This window comes from Chaetomium tenue (genome assembly GCF_020726465.1).
Source record: "Chaetomium tenue strain MPI-SDFR-AT-0079 chromosome Unknown F5144scaffold_8, whole genome shotgun sequence".
NCBI lineage: Eukaryota > Fungi > Ascomycota > Sordariomycetes > Sordariales > Chaetomiaceae > Chaetomium > Chaetomium tenue.
In genome coordinates, this window is record NW_027117336.1 from 584,671 (window position 1) to 605,942 (window position 21,272).

At 58.9% G+C, this 21,272-nt stretch overlaps 5 protein-coding genes across 5 annotated transcripts; 2 read left to right on the plus strand and 3 right to left on the minus strand.

Annotated features, from left to right (window-relative positions):
- Positions 1 to 1,020: 1,020 nt before the first annotated feature.
- Positions 1,021 to 4,716, minus strand: F5144DRAFT_661553 (O-methyltransferase-domain-containing protein). Its single transcript, XM_066793301.1, has 6 exons — positions 4,377 to 4,716; positions 4,225 to 4,321; positions 4,131 to 4,173; positions 3,104 to 4,051; positions 2,286 to 3,037; positions 1,021 to 2,162 (listed from the first exon to the last, which is right to left on the minus strand). The coding sequence occupies exons 1-6, from the start codon at positions 4,499 to 4,501 to the stop codon at positions 1,110 to 1,112; spliced, it is 3,018 nt and encodes a 1,005-aa protein (XP_066638357.1). The 5' UTR covers positions 4,502 to 4,716; the 3' UTR covers positions 1,021 to 1,109.
- A 611-nt stretch (positions 4,717 to 5,327) lies between these two features.
- On the minus strand, positions 5,328 to 7,196 carry F5144DRAFT_587572 (uncharacterized protein). The gene has a single exon (XM_066789849.1). The coding sequence runs from the start codon at positions 6,922 to 6,924 to the stop codon at positions 5,614 to 5,616; it is 1,311 nt and encodes a 436-aa protein (XP_066638358.1). The 5' UTR covers positions 6,925 to 7,196; the 3' UTR covers positions 5,328 to 5,613.
- A 526-nt stretch (positions 7,197 to 7,722) lies between these two features.
- F5144DRAFT_552241 (uncharacterized protein) lies at positions 7,723 to 8,995 on the plus strand (the record flags this gene model as incomplete). Its single annotated transcript, XM_066787727.1, has 2 exons — positions 7,723 to 8,908; positions 8,979 to 8,995. The coding sequence occupies 2 exons, from the start codon at positions 7,723 to 7,725 to the stop codon at positions 8,993 to 8,995; spliced, it is 1,203 nt and encodes a 400-aa protein (XP_066638359.1).
- A 319-nt stretch (positions 8,996 to 9,314) lies between these two features.
- On the minus strand, positions 9,315 to 11,031 carry F5144DRAFT_587575 (major facilitator superfamily domain-containing protein). The gene has a single exon (XM_066789850.1). The coding sequence runs from the start codon at positions 11,006 to 11,008 to the stop codon at positions 9,365 to 9,367; it is 1,644 nt and encodes a 547-aa protein (XP_066638360.1). The 5' UTR covers positions 11,009 to 11,031; the 3' UTR covers positions 9,315 to 9,364.
- Positions 11,032 to 11,650: 619 nt separating this feature from the next.
- Positions 11,651 to 21,108, plus strand: F5144DRAFT_552243 (uncharacterized protein; the record flags this gene model as incomplete). Its single annotated transcript, XM_066787728.1, has 12 exons — positions 11,651 to 11,759; positions 11,948 to 12,808; positions 12,867 to 13,167; positions 13,354 to 13,975; positions 14,162 to 14,305; positions 14,426 to 14,796; positions 14,887 to 15,172; positions 15,242 to 15,877; positions 15,947 to 16,915; positions 17,061 to 17,216; positions 17,285 to 20,956; positions 21,055 to 21,108. The coding sequence occupies 12 exons, from the start codon at positions 11,651 to 11,653 to the stop codon at positions 21,106 to 21,108; spliced, it is 8,181 nt and encodes a 2,726-aa protein (XP_066638361.1).
- Between the last annotated feature and the right edge of the window lie 164 nt (positions 21,109 to 21,272).

Here is a 21,272-nt window from a genome sequence, read left to right on the forward strand (position 1 = left end):
ACGATACCAGCACAACAGTACACTCTTGGTGCTGATCCCTTGGCCTTGATTGATCCGGCCGCGTACATCGATACTCTGCGGCCCCTGCCTCCGCCCCAGAGCGACGTTGAGGTTGTTGAACCCGCTCTTGCGCAACACGGCGGCCATGGCCCCGCTGGTAGCTTTGAAGGAAAAAGCTTTGTCTCTGTGGGAAGTCCTACTGTCGAACGGACTCCCTGACTCGACACATCCGCACAGTTCCCAGAGCATCATTTGTTGGGGCTCCACCTGTTCCACCTGTTCCACCTGCCAACCCGCATTGCTCGCCTGCACTTGGCATAGAGATCCTAGATAACCTAGAGGCCTGGACCAGCACGCAGGTTGGCACTGGGTTCTCCTCCACCATCACGTATCATCAGGACGACCCGGACGACCAGGACCACCAGAACCACCAGATCCCCCAACCCCTCCAATCCTCCAACTCCTCTCGCCGTTCGTCTTCCTCCACAGGACCAGCCTCGGGTAGAAGACCACAGCTCTTTCCATGCCACTTCTGCGACAAGTATCGTGAGAGGGGCGGCTTCTCTAGGCGTGACCATCTCGGCCAACACTTGAGGCGCTTTCACAAGTTCAACGATACGAGCATTTGGGCTCACTTGGAGACTTTTCGACTCTAGGGTGATAATACCCTGGACAGCGGGGAGCGAAGGGGTGATGTTGGGACCACTTGCCTGGGATTTTGTATCGCCCTTTAGATTCCTTTTGTTTTTGTTGTTGCTGTGAGATCGTTACGGTTTTGCAATTTTGTCTGTCATTACCGGTTTGCACGCCTGGCGGCCTGATAGTTATTGATGCTTGATTTTTGCGTGCTTCTGCTTCAGGTCCCGAGCGTGCCAGTCCCTTAACCTGAACGGAATGCGGTATTGGGGAGCATACGAACGAAGTTGGTTGTTTCAGTCACCTTATTCCTAGTTCGCATTCGTGGATAACCCGGGCCATTTTATATCGTTGAGGAAGCCTAGATGCGCGATGGTAAATCTGAACGCCGAAATACATCCTCAGAGTCCTATATCCCTCGATGCCTTCTCTCCGCCTCGTGTCATCTTCTAGGCTGCTCCTACTAGTAACCCCTACTTGAGCATGGCAACGATAATCGAGTTCTTCGTCACGGGCCCGTACATCTTGACCTCGACAATCTTCAACCCGGCCCGGTCCAACAAGGCAGCCCAGTCATCCGTCCGCCTCTCCATTCCCCCAAACAACAACATCATATTCAGATCCTGCCCCGCCACCAACACATCCGCCCCCTTGTCCGGCACCACCATCTCATCGACCAACACCCGCGAGTCCTCCACCATCGCCGCCGCCACATTCTTCAAAATCTCCACCGCCTGCGCATCCCCCCAGTTATGCAGCACCGAGCGCAGATAATAATAGCGCGCCCCTCGCACCGGCTGCGGCTCGAAGAAGTCGTGCGCCAAAAACGCAACCCCCTTCGCCGCCGGCGCCGCCGCCACCGTCTCCGGCAGATCCTGCACCACCACCCGCCCAGCCAGCCGCGGATGCCGCTCCACCAGCCGCCGCGCCTGATGTCCCACATTCCCACCCACATCCACAAACACCACCCGCTCCGAACCACCACCCCCCTCCCCTCCCACCAACGAAGAGCCTGACAAAACCCCCTCAAAATCCACGCACACCACCCAATCCCCACCCCCCCGATCCAGCGCCATCAGCTCCTGAAACGCCCCCAACATCTCCGGCCTCGCCTTCAAATACGGCCACAACCCCCTCCCCCCGCCCTCCACCCCCGCACTCCACGAGTCAAACACCGCCGCCTCCCCAGCGTGCTGCACATACCCACTGCGCGCCAGCGGCGACGCCGGCAGGTGCTGGGTCATGGGCGCGATCACGCCCTGGTAGAAGGTCGCGCCGCCCGCCACGCCGGGCAGCGCGAGCGAGTGGGTCGCCTTGGTCGCTACGAAGAGGTCCGGCCCGGCTTCGCCGATCAGGCGGTTGGCGGCGAGGAAGACGAGCACGCGCCGGATGAAGGTGGGGGCGGCGCCGGGGGGTGCGGTGGTGCTGGTGAGGGTGGTGAGGGGCACGGGGGTGGGGGATGCGTTGCTGAGCGTGGTGAAGAGGTTGAGCGTGTGGGCGATCCGGATGTAGGTGAGGAGACGGGCCTGGGGGTGCGGTGGTTAGTGGGCTTTTCCTTTTTCTTTTCTTTTTGTTTTCTTTCTTTCTTTTGGGATAGAGGAGGGAGAAAGGGGGGGGAGGGGGGCGGGAAGAAGAGAGGGTTGACTAACAGAATTGCCGAGACGCGTCACTAGGTCAAAAGGGGTCTCGAGGTTCTCGGCGGCCTCGTGGAGCGTGTTCATGAGGGCGTGCCTCCCAACATCATCCAGCTGGGCAGCTTGTCCGTTGATGGGCGACGCAAAGAGACCGGCTCCGTTTGCTGCGCTAGGGGTGGCTTTGGCAGCCCCGTTCATTCCTGAGCCGTTCTCGTGGCCGTTCGCGTGGTCTTTGGTGTGACCATTGGTCCCATTGGCCCCGTTGACCCCGTTGGTGCCATTGGCCCCGTTGGTGTGACCGTTCGCGCCGTTCATAGCCTTCGCGGGTTCCGCAACCCTAACGCCGGGACGCTTGCCCTCGAGATAGTCCGCCGAATACAAGTGAGCCTTGCTGAGCCTGGCCGCCTGGGACTTGGCGAGGCCAAGCTTTCCGCGCTCCATTCTGGGTGCCAATCCGTCAATGGTGTCGAGGGTAAAACTGTCCATGTTATAGCCGTCCTCCCGGATCATGCGCCTGCCGCGGAGGATGTTCAGCACCTGCAGCTCGTCGGGCGTGAGGCTCTTCTCGATCTCGCCCAGGGCGTTGTCGATGGTCTCTTCATCGCCTGCCTCGGTGTTTGCGCTGAGCTTCCTCAGCTTGTTCACGACGGCGTCCTTTTGCTCCGGGGTGACGTGAGTGAAGGCCTTGAAACAGAACTCGACTGTGTTGGAAATCTCCGACTGCGTGAGTTTGCCGTTATGATGGGCATCGACAGTGCCTTGGATAACTATCATGGCACCAAAAAGTCAGAGTCTGTCCTTGTAATCGGGCTTTATCAACGAATAACACTTACCCGGCCGGAACAAATCAAAGGCCCTCTGGAAGCCCTCCTCATCCAGGTCTTGGATCACAGGGTCCTCCTGCATGCGGATCTGCTTGAGAGCGCTGCTCACAACCAAAAAGAAGCGCGTGTAGCTCTCGGCCGTCTTCTTGGAGTGCCACGACGCCGCCGCCTTCTCGTCGCAGTCCCCCCTGATGGAGGCCGCAATCGTGACAGCCGCCGAAACACCACCCAGAACAGCGAGATGCACTCCCGAGGAGAAGAAGGGGTCGATGAAGGCCCCAGCGTCGCCCGCGATGCGCGCGTATGGAAAGGCGTAGGTGTCGGCGCTGTAGGACCAGTCCGAGGCCGACTTGACGTCCGAGACCACCTCGGCTTTGGAGAGTAGCGCCTTGATGCCCGGCGCGAGGTTCAGGGATTGCGTGTAGAAATCCTTGGTCGAGGGCGAGCCCGCCGCCCGTTTCTTCTCGGTGGCCATCTCCTGGTTCTGTACGATGCCGATCGAGTGTGTGCCGTCGTGGAGGGGGATGAACCAGCACCAGCCGCTGGCGTCCTGCAGCGCCTCGAAGAAGGGCGAGCCGGCCTTGTGTGTCCCTTCGGCGTAGATGCCGCCGCCCTTCCAGTAAGCCCAGTTGGCGATGTTCTTGAGGCTCTGGTTGAACTTTCGGTTTTTTAGGTACTTGGTGCTGAGCAGGCCGTATCTGCCGCTGGCATCCACCATGTACTTGAACGCGATGGTGCCGGTAGTGCCATCCTTGCGCTTCCACGACGCCGACACTGGCCGTCCGGGGCCCGCTGTCTCTCCGTCGCTCTCCTCAAACTGCACGGCGTCGACCTTTGTGGTTTGAAAGGCGCGCACGCCACAGGATGCGGCGTGGTTGAAGAGCAGCTCGTCGGCTTCGGACCGCACCACGTTCCAGGCATGGCCGTTCGGTCCTCCGGCTGCAATAAAGTCGGTAACTGGGGTGGGACAGTTAGTACCAGATGGCTTTCCCTAAGCTCGTCTCCGCTACGCCAACAGGGGTCAGGGGCCGCTCACAAGCTTCTGGTTGAGTCCTGTTCAGCCGGAAAGCCGCGCCGTTCTGCCCCAAGATTAGCCACGTGCCGCTTCAGCCAAGTAGCGGTTGCTCTACCTTCTTGATAAACCCGTGGGCGTTGAATTGCTCGTAGCAGTCAATAAACTCAAGGAAGTGGCGCATGGAGGGGAGCATGCTCTCTCCGATATGGTATCTTTAGATGTGTGTGAGTCTATGAGACACTGAAATGGTATAAAAGAAGTAGGTACCTAGGGTGCTTGTCTGCCTCCAGCATCACAACATCGATGCCCTCGCGTGCCAGAGCAGCCGAGGCGAAAGAGCCCGCGGGGCCACCTCCAACGACGAGCACCGTACAGCTTTGTGGGATAGACATGGTGGGCAGAAGAGAAAGGCTAGGTCATCAAATGTGATAATGTGAGATTGCCCTTGTCAAAGCCACTGTTGGCCAAGGTCTGTAGAATGGAGAGAGTACAGGTATGAGAAATAGAACTCTCGTAGCTGTGCCAGTTTTTTTGATCACTTCGCTTGCTCGACGTTCCGACCCCCTCTTGCGAAGAGAGTCTCTCACTTTGTATACCCACGTTAGCCATATCCAATATTCATCCGCTATCCTAGACACATCATAGACATGATATTTTGCTAAGGCCACCCGATCAAGCCCCTAGCCAGACGGCATAATCTGCGCTTGCCCTCCAATGGTCCGACTGAATGTGTGTGCCCGTGATCCGGAACCTTCTGCTACCGACAACCGGCGTAAATTAGGCCGTCAGATCTCCTAACCGGCGTATTCGCCTACGTGTTTTTTTAGCCGGGCAGAATTGCCCGATCCGTGGCCAAGTCCGGCATGGCCGGCTGATAAGCAGATCTACGATGCTTGCGGCACAGTCCGATCATCGATGGGTCCAGCGTGCCGTTCCGGTGGCTCCCGAAGGGATACGCGCTATTAAGTGGCAGGCTAGCTGCGGGTGGAATTAGGACGGGAATTGCATGGCAGCGAGGGTGGAGCCTGGAGGTTAGGACCTTGGCGGACACCGAGCAGAAAATAAGCACTAAGGTTAAGGTTATTATCGAAAGTGCGAGGGTGCGGGCGGCAGGGGCTCAGGGGGGGGAGACGAGGGGGGGATTCGGGGAACAACCCCAAGGTCACACTGATCACCACCAAGGCTCTCCTTCCATTAAGCATAACTGATTAAGCATAACTGAAAGTCTCGAGAGCTGTAAGGGGATAGTAAAAGCGGCCTTGCAATCCCAAGCTACAACGCTACCTAACTATAACCTAGGTACCTAGGTAATTAATGATCGTAACTTGCCACTTGTTTGATTCCATGACCTAGATAGACCACTAGAAAGAAGAAAAAGAAGCGGGTCTTGTTATACCCATGTAACACAGGTTCTAGGGTATTTATCGGGGCACATATGATAATAGTATGTACAACAGCACCTAATACCAAGCAAGCAAGTTAAGTTGCCGTGCCAACTCCGACACTACGCCGCCGCCCCTCCCGCACGGGTTCCACGATGCGGCGGAGCGGTCTGCAGCTTTGCCGCCGTCTCGTCTCCAGCCGCCTTGAGCCGATACTTTAGGAGCGCGGCCAGGTCCTTCAGAATCTCCATCTCGGACGACCCGGGCTGGGCCTGTCCGACTCCGTCCCGGTACCGGTTCGTAAACTGGTACACCACCGTCGCCAGCTTGGCCAGCTCACCCAACACATGCACCAACAGCTGGTCCTCCTTCTGCCCATACCGGGCGAGCGCGTCGCCGCCAGGCCCGCAAAAAGACGGCAGCACGTCGTCCCACAGCAGCCCCAACCCGCTATTGCCACCACCACCACCGCCGCCCCCGCCGTCCACAGCAGAGGAGCTGTTCGACAGGATGGCCATCAGCGGCGACTGCTGCTGTTGGCTGGCGGTAATCGCGCACAGGGGCGGCGGGCGGGCGGTGAAGCGGCTGACGATGGCGCCGTACAGGTCGAGGATCGACAGGCAGGCCGCGCTCAGCATGATGCCCGTCTCGAGCCTCTCGGAGCAGGGGCAAATCAAGGTCGTCGACATGCTCCGCATGGCCGCCCCCGCCGTCTGCAGGGCCGTTTCGGCAGCCTGCACGACCTCGGCGGTCCACGGACCGCTCGGCTGCGCGTGTGTCACTGTCACCGTCGCGCTCACCCTGCCGATCGCCGACTCGAGCTGCCGCTGCGTAACCATGGCGAGCTCGACACAGTCAGACTCGCAGTCGCTGGCGGTGGTTGGGGCCGTTGACGGTGCCAAGGAGGACGAGACTGCGGAGATTGCGGAGGCTGCGGAGGAGGAGGAGGAGGAGGAAAGACCAGAGCCGGCAGAGACAGACTCCGAAGAATTTCCAGGGCGCTGACGTGAGCGAATTGGGGGTGTAAGCGGCCCGAGACGCGGAGGCGTGCCCAATGGAGAGGGGAAGGCTGCCGGATCTCGACGGTCGATGCCCCCCGAATTTTGCCGGCTTCTGGGCGAGACTGGTGTGACTGGGTACGCCGACTGCCGCTGGGGTGAGACACTCTGCGTGTCTAACTCGGCCCCGCCGGTTGCTGAATCACGTCGAGCTTTCGGCTGTCTGCTGCTGCGTCCCTGTGGCCGCCCGACGCGCCGGGCGGGGCTGTAGAAGCACGGATAGGCCAGCTTATCGCACCGCCCGCAGATTGGCTTCTGTCTGTCACAGCGGACCTTGGATGCCGAACACATGTCACAGGAGTCCTTCAGCCTCCGTGACTGCCTGTCGAGAGACCAAGTCGGCTGGTGATAATGATAGTCGCGAGATCCGTCCATCGCTGCGGTCTATGGCGGGGAAAGGGGCTACCTCTGGATGACGGCTTGTCAGGCGAGTGTTTGCTGCTCGTCGTCGTCACTCTCTTCGTTTTCGTTGTTGAGCGCGTAACCTTGGATTTGGGGAGGCGGTCCGAGAAGCAGGTGAGATCATGGGTGCCAGGGATTTAAAGCCGACCGGGGATGTAGACGGAGATGTAGCTTGATATTTAGCCGAATGTCAACGTCGGTGGCGTTTTCCAAGTTGGCTGCTTCCGCAGAAGTTCTGCTTGATCGAGCAAGATAACTTGTCATTAAGATAACCGGGGAGGGGGTGCCACGGCGCAATTCAGTCCCCCCTGGCTACGACGCTGACATGCAGCCACCATGCGGCCCGCGTGGGGGCCTGTCCTTGCGGAGGGTGCCTACTCTGGTATGGTAAGCAAACGACACACGCACATGGTCGATACGCGAACGCTCACACACCTGAACAAGGCCGAGGTCACTATCCTCTCAGTTCCAGGGCAGGGGGGGAAGACGCCACTTACTCCGAAGCAATCATCCGCCTTCCGCAAACGAACGAGTGAACCTTGCCAGCCCTGGCACCCTAGATACCAGCGTCCGTTCCGATCCGCCGCTGTTGGAGATGGCGATGCGGGTGTGGCAACCTGGGGTGAACATCCGCCGAGTCGCCGACGGGTATTAGTACGAGTACATCGCCAAGACCAATCCCTCTCGGTTCTAACCCCTCGCAGGCTTCCCGTTCATACCCTCTCTCTCCCTAGTTAGTGCCTTGCACCGCCGAGCCTTTGCCACCCCGCGATGGAGTGGAGTTTGTATCCTGAGCTAGCCCAAACGCTCGGGAGCAGCAACCAGGGTTTAGCGCTCTTCAATATCGACCCGTCTGGTACCGTGGGCTCGTCTCCCGACGGCGGCGATGACTCCGGGTTCCTGCTCGGGACCACGGCGTCTGAGTTGTCCGGCCTTCTCGCCGATTCCGCCCCGCCTTCATTGGGCTCCCTGTCCGACATGCTAGCCTGGGAGTCTTGGGATGTCGGGGGCTTTGGGATCAACGCCATCGGGGCAACGACGCCCCCGTCCGATTCGGAGGCCATGCCAATGGGTAGCGGCATTTCAGTCAACAAAAAAGCCGGCACCAGTCCAAGCAGCGTTGTTGACATAGCCACGCGGCGCTGCCCAAACTCAAGCAATACCTGCATGACCGCGGTCGCCAGCACCATTAGCGCGTTGCACACATGTGCCGACATGTGCCTGTCGTCGTTCTCGTCATCTTCGCTGTCGCCATCGTCGTCTGAATCCGGTTTGGCCTGCACCACCAACACCAACAGCAATGGCACCAGCAACAAGCAAACTCACCCCCCTGGGCCGCGCAGCATCGATGCCGTATTGACCTCCAGCCGGGAAGCCACGCGCGCCATCGAGGCCACGCTCAAATGCCGTGTTTGCTCCTCACAGCCGCAGCTGCACCTCCTCGTGGCGACGGCGCTCGAGAAGCTGGCGGGCTGGTACCGCACCGTAACCGAGGGGCTACGCGCGTGGGGGGCGGTCCAGACGTCGGCCTCCTCCTCCTCATTATCCTCGCTCTCGTCGTCATCAACAGCAACGACAACAACCACAAAACCGACAAACCCAGCCAAATCACCAACAAGACACCCCCAACCACCACCATCCCCCCCATCATCCGCCACCACAACCACCCACCCCCTCAACCTCAACCCCAACCTGAACCCCAACCTCAACCCCCACCCCCCAACCAACAAACCCACCCTCCCCCCCATCGCCATCGGCAGCCACGCCATCCTAGACGAATCCATCCAAGCAGCCATCGTCGCCCAGGTAGTGCTGCAGCGGCTGCGGGAGCTGCGGGCGCTCGTCGAGCTGCTGGCGCGGCGCATGGGCGGTGACAGGAAGGAAGCCGCGCCGCCGTCTGACGCACAGCAGCGGTTGCTGCCTGAGGTAGTTCGCGAGAGGCTGGTGGGGCGGGTGCGTAGGTGTTTGGTGGTGGTGGGGGAGGAGCTGGAGGTTGAGCTTGGGGGGGTTGGTGTTGGTGGGGGGAGTGGGAGGTGGGAGGTGAGTGGGGGTGGGGGGTTGTGTTGGGGGGGAGAATGAGAAAAGAGGACGGGGGGGGGGGTAAGATAGAGGTTTTGGGGGAGGGGGGATAGAAGGGGAGAGCAGGTTGTTGTGCTTTGTTCACGTTTTGTGTCCACGTAGGGAGGCGATGGCTTGGCGCTTATCTGCTCACGGTGGGTGTTAGAGACGTCGGCGGTTGTACGAATGCCATAAACATACTGGTCGCATGGGCATTAGAGGGAGCATGCCGTCTGGCGACGGGGGTTATGGTATAGCATACTAGGTGTCTATCGCGTTGTTATTAATTTGATTTTATGTTACATAGGGGTCTCTGTTTCCGCTAACCTGTACGTACATTCCATCCCCAACCTCCTCAAGCAGCAATCGGCTCCTCCCTTTCCTTAGTCGTGCCACCGGCGGTGTCAACCCCGCGCATCTTGGCCAGAAGAATGGCGGCCTCGTGGGCGTATTTGCACTTCATCCTTATTGCCGCGCCGTACTTGTACGCCAGAAACGGGAAGGGCATGCAGGCGACGGTCAAGAAAGCCGGGATGGAGCTGGCCCAGTGGATGCCGAGGTTTGTATACATCTTGCCAACAAACAACGGGAACGCCGTGGCAAATAGAGACCGAAGGATGGCGCCGGCGGCCAAAACTGACGCAGCATAGATGGTGTAAGCGTCCAGGAGGTAATTGAGACACGAAAGGAAAACTAGCACACAACCAAAGCCAAAAGGGGCCGAGAGGATAAGGCTGGCGGACCAGTGGATGCTGGGCGCGTTGGTCCACGCAAAGGCGAACATGGAGGCGGGCAGCACCAGGGCGCCGATCAAAGACGGGGGTAGGCGTGATTCGGGCGTGGCGTCGCTACCCAGCTTCTGGTACCGGCGGTTATCGTAGATGGTGTAAATCAAGCCGATGATCATACCGACGGCGAGACCGAGGAATGCAAGGCCACCGATGCCCTCGCTCCACCCGCGTATATCCTGGTACACGATGGGGAAGGCGCCCAGGAACATGTAGATAATGCCGTAGAGGATGGCGAGGTAGATGGACGAGATGAGCACGATGGGCTCCAGGAAGAGCAGCACCCAAGGCCGCTTGAGGGCACGGCCAAAGATCTCGGCTGGCGTCGCGCTGTTGTTCTGGGCGGCCAGCACGCTGATGTGGAGGGTGCCAGTCTCGCGCGACAGAGTCTCAGCTCGTCTCCGTAGGAGCACGGGGCCGTACGTCTCAGGCAACAAGAGAGAGCCGGCAATCCACACGACGCCAATGAAGATGCTGCAGACGCCGTGAACCCACCGCCAGCCGACATTCATGGTGATGAAGCCACCGATGACAGGACCCAACACGGGGCCCATGAAGGGCGCGGCAGCAAATATGGTCATGGCTAAGCCCCGCTGTGCAGGCGGGAATAGATCGGCGATGACACCACCGGAGTTGGTCATGGGCGAGGCTCCGAAGGTGCCAGCCAGGAAGCGGAAGACTAAGAGCTGAGCCATCGAGGTACATCCGGCCGAGGCAGCAACAAAGGTAACGACGAGGGCATGAGTGGTGATGAATAGGATCTGGCGGCCGTATAACTCGGAGAGGGGTGCCCAAAACGCGGGCCCAATCGCGAAACCCAGCACGAACAGCGACACGCCTAGGGCGAACACTTCCGGGCTGGAATCAAACTCGGCCATAACCTGAGCAGCCGACGAAGAGTAGGCCGACGAGGTGAGAGTGATGGCGAGGATGGAAATAGTGACGATAAAAGTGATGAACCATTTCCTAGCGGGCGTGAAGTTCATCGGGTTGGTCGGGTCTCCGGGGGTGAATTCGACAAGAAAATGATGATTTTGTTCCACACTGGTTGGCGATATTATCAACGTCCCCGGTTTCGTTTCGCTTTTTCTCGTTTCCCCGCGAGATTTAGCGTCGCCGTCGCCGTCGTCGTCGCCGTCGTCATCGATGCCGGAAATCGCTTGAGGTTCATCTTGCTGCTCTGGAGGTTGGTTGATTTGTTCAAGCGGCATTTCGATGGGAGTAAACTGGTTCAGGGCACTTACTGACTGTGGGCAGAAAAATGAAACAATGGAAGAATGTTGTTGGCCATGCTACCTAATATATGTCAATTCGAGTTTGGTGTTTTTTTCCCGTCGCAAGGCCTGCTGATTTCCTTTTGCTTTACGGATTGGATTGCTTGGCGATTCCAACTCGTCACTTACACGCAGCATCGATGGATTCGTACCTGAAATGGGAATGCAAGTTCTCGCCAATCACGAACCATCCCGCTCCACCAAGAGCAACTTTCCCTGTCGGTGCTCGGCAGCAAAAGAGGTGGGGAGTCTTGAGAGTTCAAGGCTTCTGCAAGTCGTGGGGCGATCTGTACGACCCCACAATGATCACCAATCAGAGCCACATCCGCGTCTTTCCGCCAAGCTTTCCGCCAAGCTTCCGCTCCCGACTGAAACCCTAGCATTCCGCCAGTTCCGGTCCCCATTCCCCCGCCTCATTCATTCCGCCGCTCCCGCGACCAGATGGATCCCGCTGCTAGATCCCGATGGCTTCCCGCGAGGTGTCTTCCCGCTGTGTTACTGTTCCTTCCCGCTGCTCCACCCCTTTCGCGGCCAGCCACCCACTGCCCTACCATCCTTCCTAGCAGCAAACGGCTTGCCATGTCCAACACGAGATTACCGGACCGGCTGGGCCCCAAGAGGCTGAAGATTGCCATTGCTTGTGATAGCTGCCGAACAAGCAAGAAAAAGTGCGATGGCGCACGCCCAGGTAGGCAGGCACGACTCACAAACGCACAAACTGTGATTTCAAGAATTTGACTGATTCCGGCTTTTATTGATTTTATTTTATTTTATTTTATTTCATCTCATCTCGATTCTTTCTTACCTTCGTTCCATCTTGCAATGGCCCGGACGATTCTGACCACATCACAACTAACACTCTGGCGTGCCATTCAGCGTGCAACCAGTGCCAGAGAAAACGCACCCCTTGTTCCTACCGGAACGACTCCGTCGGGGCTGATGGGACCGCCCATGCCCATGAGCCCAATGCCACGGTTACTGCGAGTTCAGCGATCCGCCATGGGCCGCCTATCAATAGACACTTACACGCAGCTCTGCCGGGCCAAGCTTTGCTTCCCGATGCCGAGCCGCCGGACCCTGACGGGACCCAGTCCACCGATCCCCCGCCCGGAGCTGTCCACGGCGTTTTTGCCGTCGAAGTCAAGGCAGCCCTCGATGCAAAAATGGGCATTCCCCCCGCCGGCAGAAAGACCATCAGTTTGACCCCGATGAAAGACGCCCCGTTGTTTGACTTGCGGCTCGGGCGCGAACCGGGCGACGACAGTGTCGAAAGCAGCAGTGTGCTGCCCCAACGGAGACATGCCGATCATTTAATGGATCTGTTCTGGCAGTATATTCAGCCCATCGAACCCATCCTTGAACAGGTCCTCTTCAGTCGCTCTTATGACGCACTGTTTGCCGGTCGCCCGCTGCCCGGCGGCGCCGACGAGCGCCTCTTTCTAAGCACTCTCAACGTCGTCTTCGCCCTGGCCACCCAACTCCGGGAAGGCCTGCCCGCCGACGAGAGGAACATGGCCGCCAACACCTACTTCCGCCGCGCCCAGGCCATGCTCCGCGTCGAGTCTGCTTTATGGGAGCCCGGCTCCCTCGAGGTTGTCCAGTGCCTGCTTCTCATGGCCCGCTACCTGCAGTGCTCCAGTCACCTGCACCAAACGTGGATGACCGTGGGAATTGCCGTCCGCATCGCTCAGAGCATCGGCCTCGACAGGCCCAACTCACCCCCGACCGATTGCCTAAGTAGAGTGCCACGCCATTTCAGAGAGCAGTTGTGGCAATGTTGTGTCTATGTAGACAGGTAAGAGCAGAATTGGAGTCGATGGCGCTGCCGGCGCGGCTGACGGCGCCACTAGGATGGTTTCTTGGATGACAGGGCGGGCGCCGATGGTGTTGCTGCACGGTCTGCCGCATCGCGCCGCCAAGGTAGACAATCCCCAGGGGAGCGACCAAACTGCTACCTACCTCACCAAAACCATGGAACTATACGAAATCTCCAATCACATTTCCTTCTCCCATCTTCCCCTTCGCAGCAGCATTCCGGATCACCTAGGCCTTCCGCCCTTGTACCGTATCGAGGACCACTTCAGCAATGTATCGAGGTACGATGCCTGTCTGGACAGATGGGCCGACGCCTTACCCCAGTCTCTCCGATACAGCCATATCGATCGCCATGACCATCCCAACTCTTACAAACAGGCGTTAATTCTTCATCTACGGTGAGATGCTCACGTAACGCCATACTATGTTCGCACCGGCACGAAAGACTAACATCGCTTGCGCGCCAGCTTACTCCACGGCCGTGTCACCCTCTTGCGGCCCATGCTAGCCCGTCACTGCCTCTCGCGCATCCCGTCCGCCCCAGGTGACAGCACTGCCGATAGGACTGGAAGCCTGAGTCCACACATCGTACAGGACTGCGCTGCCCTCTGTGTGGAAAACGCACAGAGGGTGATAGCGCTTATCGTAGATGAATGCTCTGCCCCGGGATACCCCGACGCCCCAGTTGGGGGAGCAGCAGGCAACGTCGGCTCCGGCCCCAGTGGTGCAATCCCCTGGTGGTACCGCGTTTTCTATCTGCACGTCGCCGGCATCGTACTCATGGCTGCCACCTTGCAGCCCAACCTCTGCACGCCGACCGTGTCTGAGTCGTGGGCCCGCGCCATGGCGGCTTTGCGCGCCCACGAGCACCTGAGCCCGTTTGTGTCGCAGTGCCTGGCGACCTTTGAAACGTTGTCGGCGGGCATGAGCACCCAGCAAGAGCCCCCCCAATATGTTCCTCCAGCGGCAGAGGAAGGAACACCTGGGAATTTGGATAGCGCCTCGATGCCGCCACTTCATGATGTATTGTTCCAAGATATAGCGTTTGAAACCGAAGCCATGTTCTTTGGCATGGAGGACCACTCTTGGGTGAGTCACTTCGCTCTACCACCGTAACAATAGATGGATTAGGGTCAGGTAGAAGGCGCTTGTGAAACAAGGTATAAACCGGCGCAGGGGGCTACATCTCGTTGCTGGATACCACATACGAATAGAGAACCCCAAAAGTTCCATTCTTCAGCAACAAACCTCCGGGCCGGCTTACGGCCCACAAAGAAATTGCCCGAGGGTGGCCTACCTGAATTGTCCGACAGGGAGGATTGGTCGTATTTCCGGGGCTCGATGCGGCTGCAGTATCGGCAGTATCGGCAGCGGCGGCACGGCACGTTTTCATGCAGCGCCGATCACGAACTATCCGGGGTAGGAACTTGGAGACGCAGCGCCCCAACGCGTATCGAGGCATTGGCTTACTGTTCACAATCTGCAGGCTGGTATCTGACTGTATCATCCTTGACATGCGAGACAGGGTGACATGAAAAGGGAAAGATGCCCGGGAGCTCACTCTTGAGAGTTGAGAAGGAACTGTTTTGGGGCGGCGGCCACTCATTCAGAGTTATCCCATTTCTCATCTCAAAGATTATGGACGAATCAACCCCCACCAAACACTTACTCCTGTTTGGGGATTACTCGGTGGAGAAGCTCCCAGCCATCAAAGCTCTAGCCCAACATGCAAGGACAATACCCGCCGCCGAAAGATTCCTTCGCGAGATTACCGACGTAATCCAGCTCGAGTTCAGCAGAGCCGACAAAGCCATCCATGGCTGGGACAGGGGGTGCGGCTCTCTGCTGGAAATGGCGGAGGCCGTGGACAGCCCGGGCGGCAACAACCTCGCCGTTTCTACCGTGCTGTTGTGTGTTGGAAGACTAGGCCAGTTGATAGTGTAATGGACAACCCGCTGTCGTCTGCGTGCTACACTCACTGATTTTACCTTTTTTCAAAGACACGCCGATGCAGACCCAACCATTCTCGGCTCTCCTACCCACCCCGTCGACATCATCGGTTTCTGTGGCGGCCTGCTACCCGCCGCCGTGGCTCTGGTAGCACACGACACAAGCCAGCTTTTTGTTCTCGGTCGCGAAATCGTTTCGATCAGCTTCAGGTTGGCTTGTGAAGTGGCCCAGCGAAAGAGGTTGATTGATACTACGCCAACGAGCTGGGGGAAAACATACGTCGGCCTCGCAACTGACCATGTCCAAGATATCCTCGACAAATTTCACGAGAGTCAGGTCCGTGGACATAACACTTTGTTCTATCACACACAGCTATAAACAAGTCGGTGCTAACATGGGACGTAGAACATCCCGAAATTCCGCAGGATTACCATCGGTGTTATTGCACAGGGCTGGCTGACCCTAATCGGGCCACCGTCGTCGATGGCCGAGTTGACCTCGTGGTCCCCTGTAATACAGGCTGCTGTGGGTATCAAGACAGATGTGGACGGCCCCATGCATAGTTGCTGGTCGCCCAAGGTAGACGCAGCCAAGATTGTAGGAAACTCGACACTCCTCCAGCAACCCCTGAATCCGGCCAAGGCACGGATGTTATCACCCACTGGCTCGTGCGTAAAGTACGACCACCCAACTCTAGCTTCGCTCCTCGAAGAAATTGTCGAGGACGTTGCCCACAAGCCGCTTCACATTACGGATACAATCAAGGAGACCGTGGCTAGTTTGCATGGCGCCGACCACGTCACGCTCTCTGTTATGGGCCCGACAAACCACCAAGCTGCCGCCACACAAGCCCTGAAGGCCTCTGGGATCAAATACGAGGTCAAGCAAGCCAGCAGAGAGACATCCGAACACGATGGAACCAACGACCGCGGCGATTCAGGCCTCGTCGCCATCGTAGGCATGGCTGGTAGGTTCCCCGGCAGTGACACCGTCGAAGGATTCTGGGAGGACCTCCTAGACGGAAAATGTCACATCAAAGAGGTATGCCGCTATAACAACACCACAGCCCGCCACCTGATGTTCCGTTCTCTGGGCTAACCATCACCCCAGATCCCCCCCTCTCGCTTCGACATCTCGGCCTACTACGACCCAGCCGCCACGAAGCCCAACTCGACCACCGCCCGCCACGGCACCTTCCTCAACTCCCCCGGCCTCTTCGACCACCGCCTCTTCAACCTCTCCCCACGCGAAGCCGCCCAGGCCGACCCCGGCCACCGCCTGCTCCTCACCACGGCCTATGAAGCCCTCCAATCCGCGGGCTACCACCCCGGAACCAGCTCCCCCACCGACCCCACCGCCACCACCCCCAACGGCGCGCGCGTCGCCACCTACTTCGGCCAGGCCGCCGACGAGTGGCGCGAGGTGCTCAACCAGCGCGGGGCCGACATCTACTACGTGCCCGGCTTCAGCCGCGCCTTCGCGCCCTCCCGCATCAGCCACCACTTCGGCTTCGGCGGCGGCTCCTACGCCCTCGACTCGGCCTGCGCTACGAGCGCCACCGCCGTCGCCATGGCCGCCGCCGCGCTGGTCGGCCGGGAGTGTGACATGGCACTGGCCGGGGGGGTTAACGTGCTGTCATCGCCGACGACGTATGCGGGCTTGAGTAGGGCGGGCATGTTGAGTGCCACGGGCGGGTGTCGCGCGTTTCATGATGATGCGGATGGCTATGTACGTGGCGAGGCGGCGGGGGTGGTGGTGTTGAAGCGGTTGGAGGATGCGGTGCGCGGGAATGATCGCGTGTTGGCTGTGGTGAGGGGCGCGGTTAGGGCGTATGGCGTCGGGGCCGCGTCTATGACGAGGCCGTTTGCGCCCGCGCAGGAGGTCGCGTATGGGAGGGTGTTGCGGATGGCGGGGATGGAGGCTGAGGAGCTGGCGTTTGTCGAGATGCATGGCACGGGCACGCAGGCCGGGGATGTGGAGGAGATGAAGTCGGTCATTGGGGGGTTGGTGGGGAAGAGGGGGAGGGGTAACCCGCTGACGGTGGGCGCTGTGAAGGCTGCGGTTGGGCATGGCGAGGGGGTGAGTTACTTGCCTCTTGACTTCGGTTTGAGTTGGTGGGACGGGGAGGGGGTGTGAGTTGTGGATGGATTGCTGACTTTGGTGGTTGCAGGCTGCCGGTATCACTTCACTTATTAAAGTGATCATGATGCTACGTGACCGCCAGATTCCTCCGCAGCCCGGCTGGCCGTTCAAGCTGAACCACAAGTTCCCCGACCTGGCGAAGGCTAACGTTAGGATCCCGACCAAAACTACCGCGCTTGTCCCGAGTCCGAAGAGTGTTGGGAAGATTAAGCTCGTTGTTAACAGTTTCGATGCCTCGGTATGTGATCTGTTTCTGTTTTCTTCCTTTCTCTTGTGTGTGTGAAGCTTACCTCCGTGGAATGATAGGGCGGTAATGTCTCGATTGCTCTCGAGGAAGCACCCAAGCAGCCCGTCAAGACAACCGACAGCCGGGTCTGGCATGTTGTGGCTGTGTCTGCCCGGACACCCGCCTCGCTCCACCAGAACTGTGAAAGGCTGCTTGACTTCCTCGAGCGCCACCCGGAGACGAAGCTTGCAGATCTTGCCTACACGACAACCGCCAGGAGGATGCACGAGCAACTGCGGCGTGCCTACGTTGGGGATACCGTCTCCGCCATCGTCCGCCAGCTCCGCAGCGATGTGAACAAGCCGGCCGATGCGTCGCAAATCAAGAAACCGCGCGTGCCCAGTCGGGTGTTTGTTTTCACCGGCCAGGGCTCCCAGTATACCGGCATGGGCGCTGCTCTGTTCCGCACCTCGAGGCAGTTCCGAGCTACCCTTCTGTCTTACCAAGACATGGCTAGTTCCGTGGGACTGCCGCGCTTTGTCGACTTGATTTCCGGTGAAGAAGAAGTTGCCGGTCAGTCGACGGTCAAGATCCAGCTGGCCATCGTCGCCTTGGAGATTGCCATGGCCAGGCTGATGGAATCTTGGGGCATCACACCCAACGTCGTCATCGGCCACAGCCTGGGCGAATATGCGGCCCTCTGCGTCGCGGGCGTCCTATCCATCAGCGACACCCTCCTACTCGTCGGCAAGCGCGCGGCGCTTATGGAGAAGCACCTGGTTGCCGACGCGTATGCCATGCTTGCTGTTAGCGCAACCGAGGAGGCGCTGGCTGAGTCTATCGACAAGCTGGGGCTGGGTTCCTGCGCGGTTGCGTGTGCCAATGCGCCGTCCATGACCGTGGCTAGTGGTCCCGTTGCTGATATTGATGCGCTGAAGAGCGCCTTAGAAGCCGACGGCCAGCGGGCGACCTTGTTGCGGGTGCCTTATGGCTTTCACTCAAGTCAAGTTGAGCCCGTGCTTGACGAATATCTGCGGGTTGCTCGAGGGGTGCCTTTCGCCGAGCCCAACATTCCCGTCCTGTCGACCCTTACCGGCCGAGTTGAACGCGAGGCTGCGTCCTTCTCCCCCGAGTATCTCGTACGGCAGGCACGAGAGAAGGTCAAGTTTACCGGAGCCGTTGAAGCCGGTGTTGAGGCCGGTCTCTTCAACGATCAGTCGTTGTGGTTGGAAATGGGACCCGATCCCGTTTGCCTTGGGCTCGTCCGTCGCTGCCTCGATAAGCCATCCAGCTTGGTGCCGTCGGTGAAGCAGGGCAAGGATAACTGGGCTACGGTCTCAGACCTTCTTAAACGAGCCTACGAGTCTGGCATCGACGTCGACTGGCCTGAGTTCCACAAACCTTTCACAGGCTCGCTCACGCTCATCGACCTACCAACATACGCGTTCGACTCGAGGGATTTCTGGACACCGTACATGACGGAAGTCCCCTCTGCAGTACCAGCTATCACGAACAGCACTCCCGGTTTCCCGACAACTACCCTCCAACGCGTCGAGAGCGAGAAGACCGAGGGAACTGCCAAGATTGTGACTTTCACTTCGAGCCTCTCCGACGAACGCCTGCTCGAGGCCATCAGGGGCCACGTGGTGGGTGGATTCGAGGTCTGTCCTCTGGCTATCTACCAAGACATTGCTCTCACCGCGGGCAAATATCTCTTCCACAACACACACGGTAACACTTCCACGTTGCCAGCTATGTCCATCAGGCAGGTGGAACTGGGCCAAGGCCTAATAATCGATCCTGAAACGGTTTCAAGCACCGTACTGTACGTGACGGGGTCTTATAAGGTCGCCGATTCGGCAGTCCACATCGAATTCAGCTCCAAGCACGCCGGCCAGCTGACGCAGCACGGGAAGTGCCAAGTCGTTTTTGACACAACGGCTCCATGGCAAACAACCCTTCCACAAACCCTCTATCTTGTCAAGTCGAGGCTCGACTTGCTCCGGAAGCAAGCAGAGTTTGGAAACGGCCGCCTCCTTCTCAAACAAGAGGCCTACGAGCTCTTCTCGGGCGTGGTATCCTATGCAGCTCCGTACCAGGCTATTCAGGATGTCATCCTAGGAGCCGACTACGCCGATGCCGTCGGCACAGTCAAACTGACCGATGTGTCCACCCGCGGAACCTTCCACTTTAGCCCCTACTGGCTTGACGCCGTCACCCACCTTGCTGGGTTTGTGCTCAACTGCGGCCTTCGGTACCCCGAAGACATTGCCTGCCTCGCTGTTGGATTTGACGCGTGGCATTCTTTGAGGGAGCTTCGAGCCGGGGAGACGTACACGGTCTATACCTGCCTTCAGGATGTGGCCGATGAGGGGCATGTGGTGCGTGGTGACTGCTATGTCTTTGCCGGTGCCGATCTGGTGCAGGCCACGCTCGGCATAAAGTTCCTGCGTCTGAAGAAGGTCGCCTTGAACATGATCCTGGGTGGCGGCCGAGCAAGCGTGACTGGTCGCAACGGGATGCCGCAGACTAGGTCTCCCACTACCGACACGGACATTTCCCTTGAAGCAGCGTCGCCGGTGAACCCTGCAGAGTCAGGTAACACCCCCAACGAGATGATCAAAACTCTACTGGCCATCATCATCAGCGAGAGCGGCTGCAGTCCCGACGAAGTCAGCGACGAGAGCCACTACTCTGACCTCGGTGTCGACTCGGTCATGGCCATCAACATTCTCGCCCAGCTCAGCAAGGAGCTCGACCTGCACCTCCCCGCAGCTTTCTTCCTCGAGAACGAAACCATCGGCGACTCCAAGAAGTCCTTACTCGCACACCTCGGCGCCACCGCCAAAGAGGAAGTAGACGACGGCGACAGCAATGACAACGACGAACCAGGACCCACCCCTCCCAAACCGCCCTCCTCCGTCACCTGGTCCGAACCCTCCCACTCCAACACAGCCATCACCAGCAACTCGGCCCCATCCACCCCCCCAGAACCGGCCGACGACGGCGACAGCGCGAACACACCACCCACCCCCGATCTAACCAAAGCAAGCCTCCTCCTCCCCACCAACACCATCACCGCCGCCGCCGCCAGCGAAGAAGACCACCCCCACTTCCCCACCATAACCGCACAAACAACCCACTACCAAGGCCCGCGCACCCCGACCACACCCAACCTGTTCTTCCTCCCCGACGACACGGGCTCCTCCTTCGCATACATCGCCCTCCCGCCGCTGGGCACCGACCTAGTCGTCTATGGCGTGGATCTACCCCACCTCCCCCATCTCCACCACCCCAACACGGAGACGGACACGGAAACAGAGGCAGAGACGGAACCTGAACCTCAACTACTTCTCGCGGCGGCGGCGGCGGCGGCTACGGCAGCGATACGCGCCGAGCAGCCCGCGGGGCCGTACATGTTGGCGGGCACGGGGGCGATGGGCGCTAGGTTGGCGTATGAAGTGGCGCGGGGGCTGTTGGTGGGGGATGGGGAGGCGGTGGATGTGTTGGTGTTGATGGATTGTGGTGGTAGTGGCGGTGGTGGTAGTGGAGATGGGGAAGGGTTGGAGTTGGTGCCGTTGTCGGTGGAGGCGGCGGGCCGGATCAAGGTTGCGGTGCAGGTGCTTGCGCGTGGGGAGGGTGTTGGTGCTGCTGGTGAGGGGGTTGTTGGTGGTGGTTGGGGCAAGTTTGTTCCGGGGCTAGAGGTGTGTCAGGCGGAGGTGGAGAGTGGGATGTTTTTGGACTTTTCGATGGTGAGTTTCTTTCTTTTCTTCTTTTCCTTTTTCTTCTTCTGTTGTTCTTTCTCCCCGTCTCTTTATGTATTTGCCGTACGCTAACTTGTTGTGACAAGATCGAGACTGTTGGCCAGATATGCAAGGGCATTGTGGAGAGGGCAATGGCGTGAGAGGTAGCTGAGGTGAGTTAGTGGTTGTTGTAGAGATGGAACAAAGTCTCTTGTTGAGAGGAAAATGACTGTCAATCTGGTTGGGGAAAGACTTCATGTAACGGCAGTTGTATGCTCTCAATATCATTGATAGTTTGTTTCTTGGACCTCCATGGCTCACCGAG

Bases quoted from the DNA above. Each gene is read 5' to 3' on its own strand.
- F5144DRAFT_661553 (XM_066793301.1), bottom strand. From the start codon at position 4,501: ATGTCTATCCCACAAAGCTGTACGGTGCTCGTCGTTGGAGGTGGCCCC. The intron at 4,322-4,376 runs GTACCTACTTCT...ACACATCTAAAG, and splicing joins GAGGCAGACAAGCACCCTAG to ATACCATATCGGAGAGAGCA. The intron at 4,174-4,224 runs GTAGAGCAACCG...ATCTTGGGGCAG, and splicing joins CCCACGGGTTTATCAAGAAG to AACGGCGCGGCTTTCCGGCT.
- F5144DRAFT_587575 (XM_066789850.1), bottom strand. From the start codon at position 11,008: ATGCCGCTTGAACAAATCAACCAACCTCCAGAGCAGCAAGATGAACCT.
- F5144DRAFT_587572 (XM_066789849.1), bottom strand. From the start codon at position 6,924: ATGGACGGATCTCGCGACTATCATTATCACCAGCCGACTTGGTCTCTC.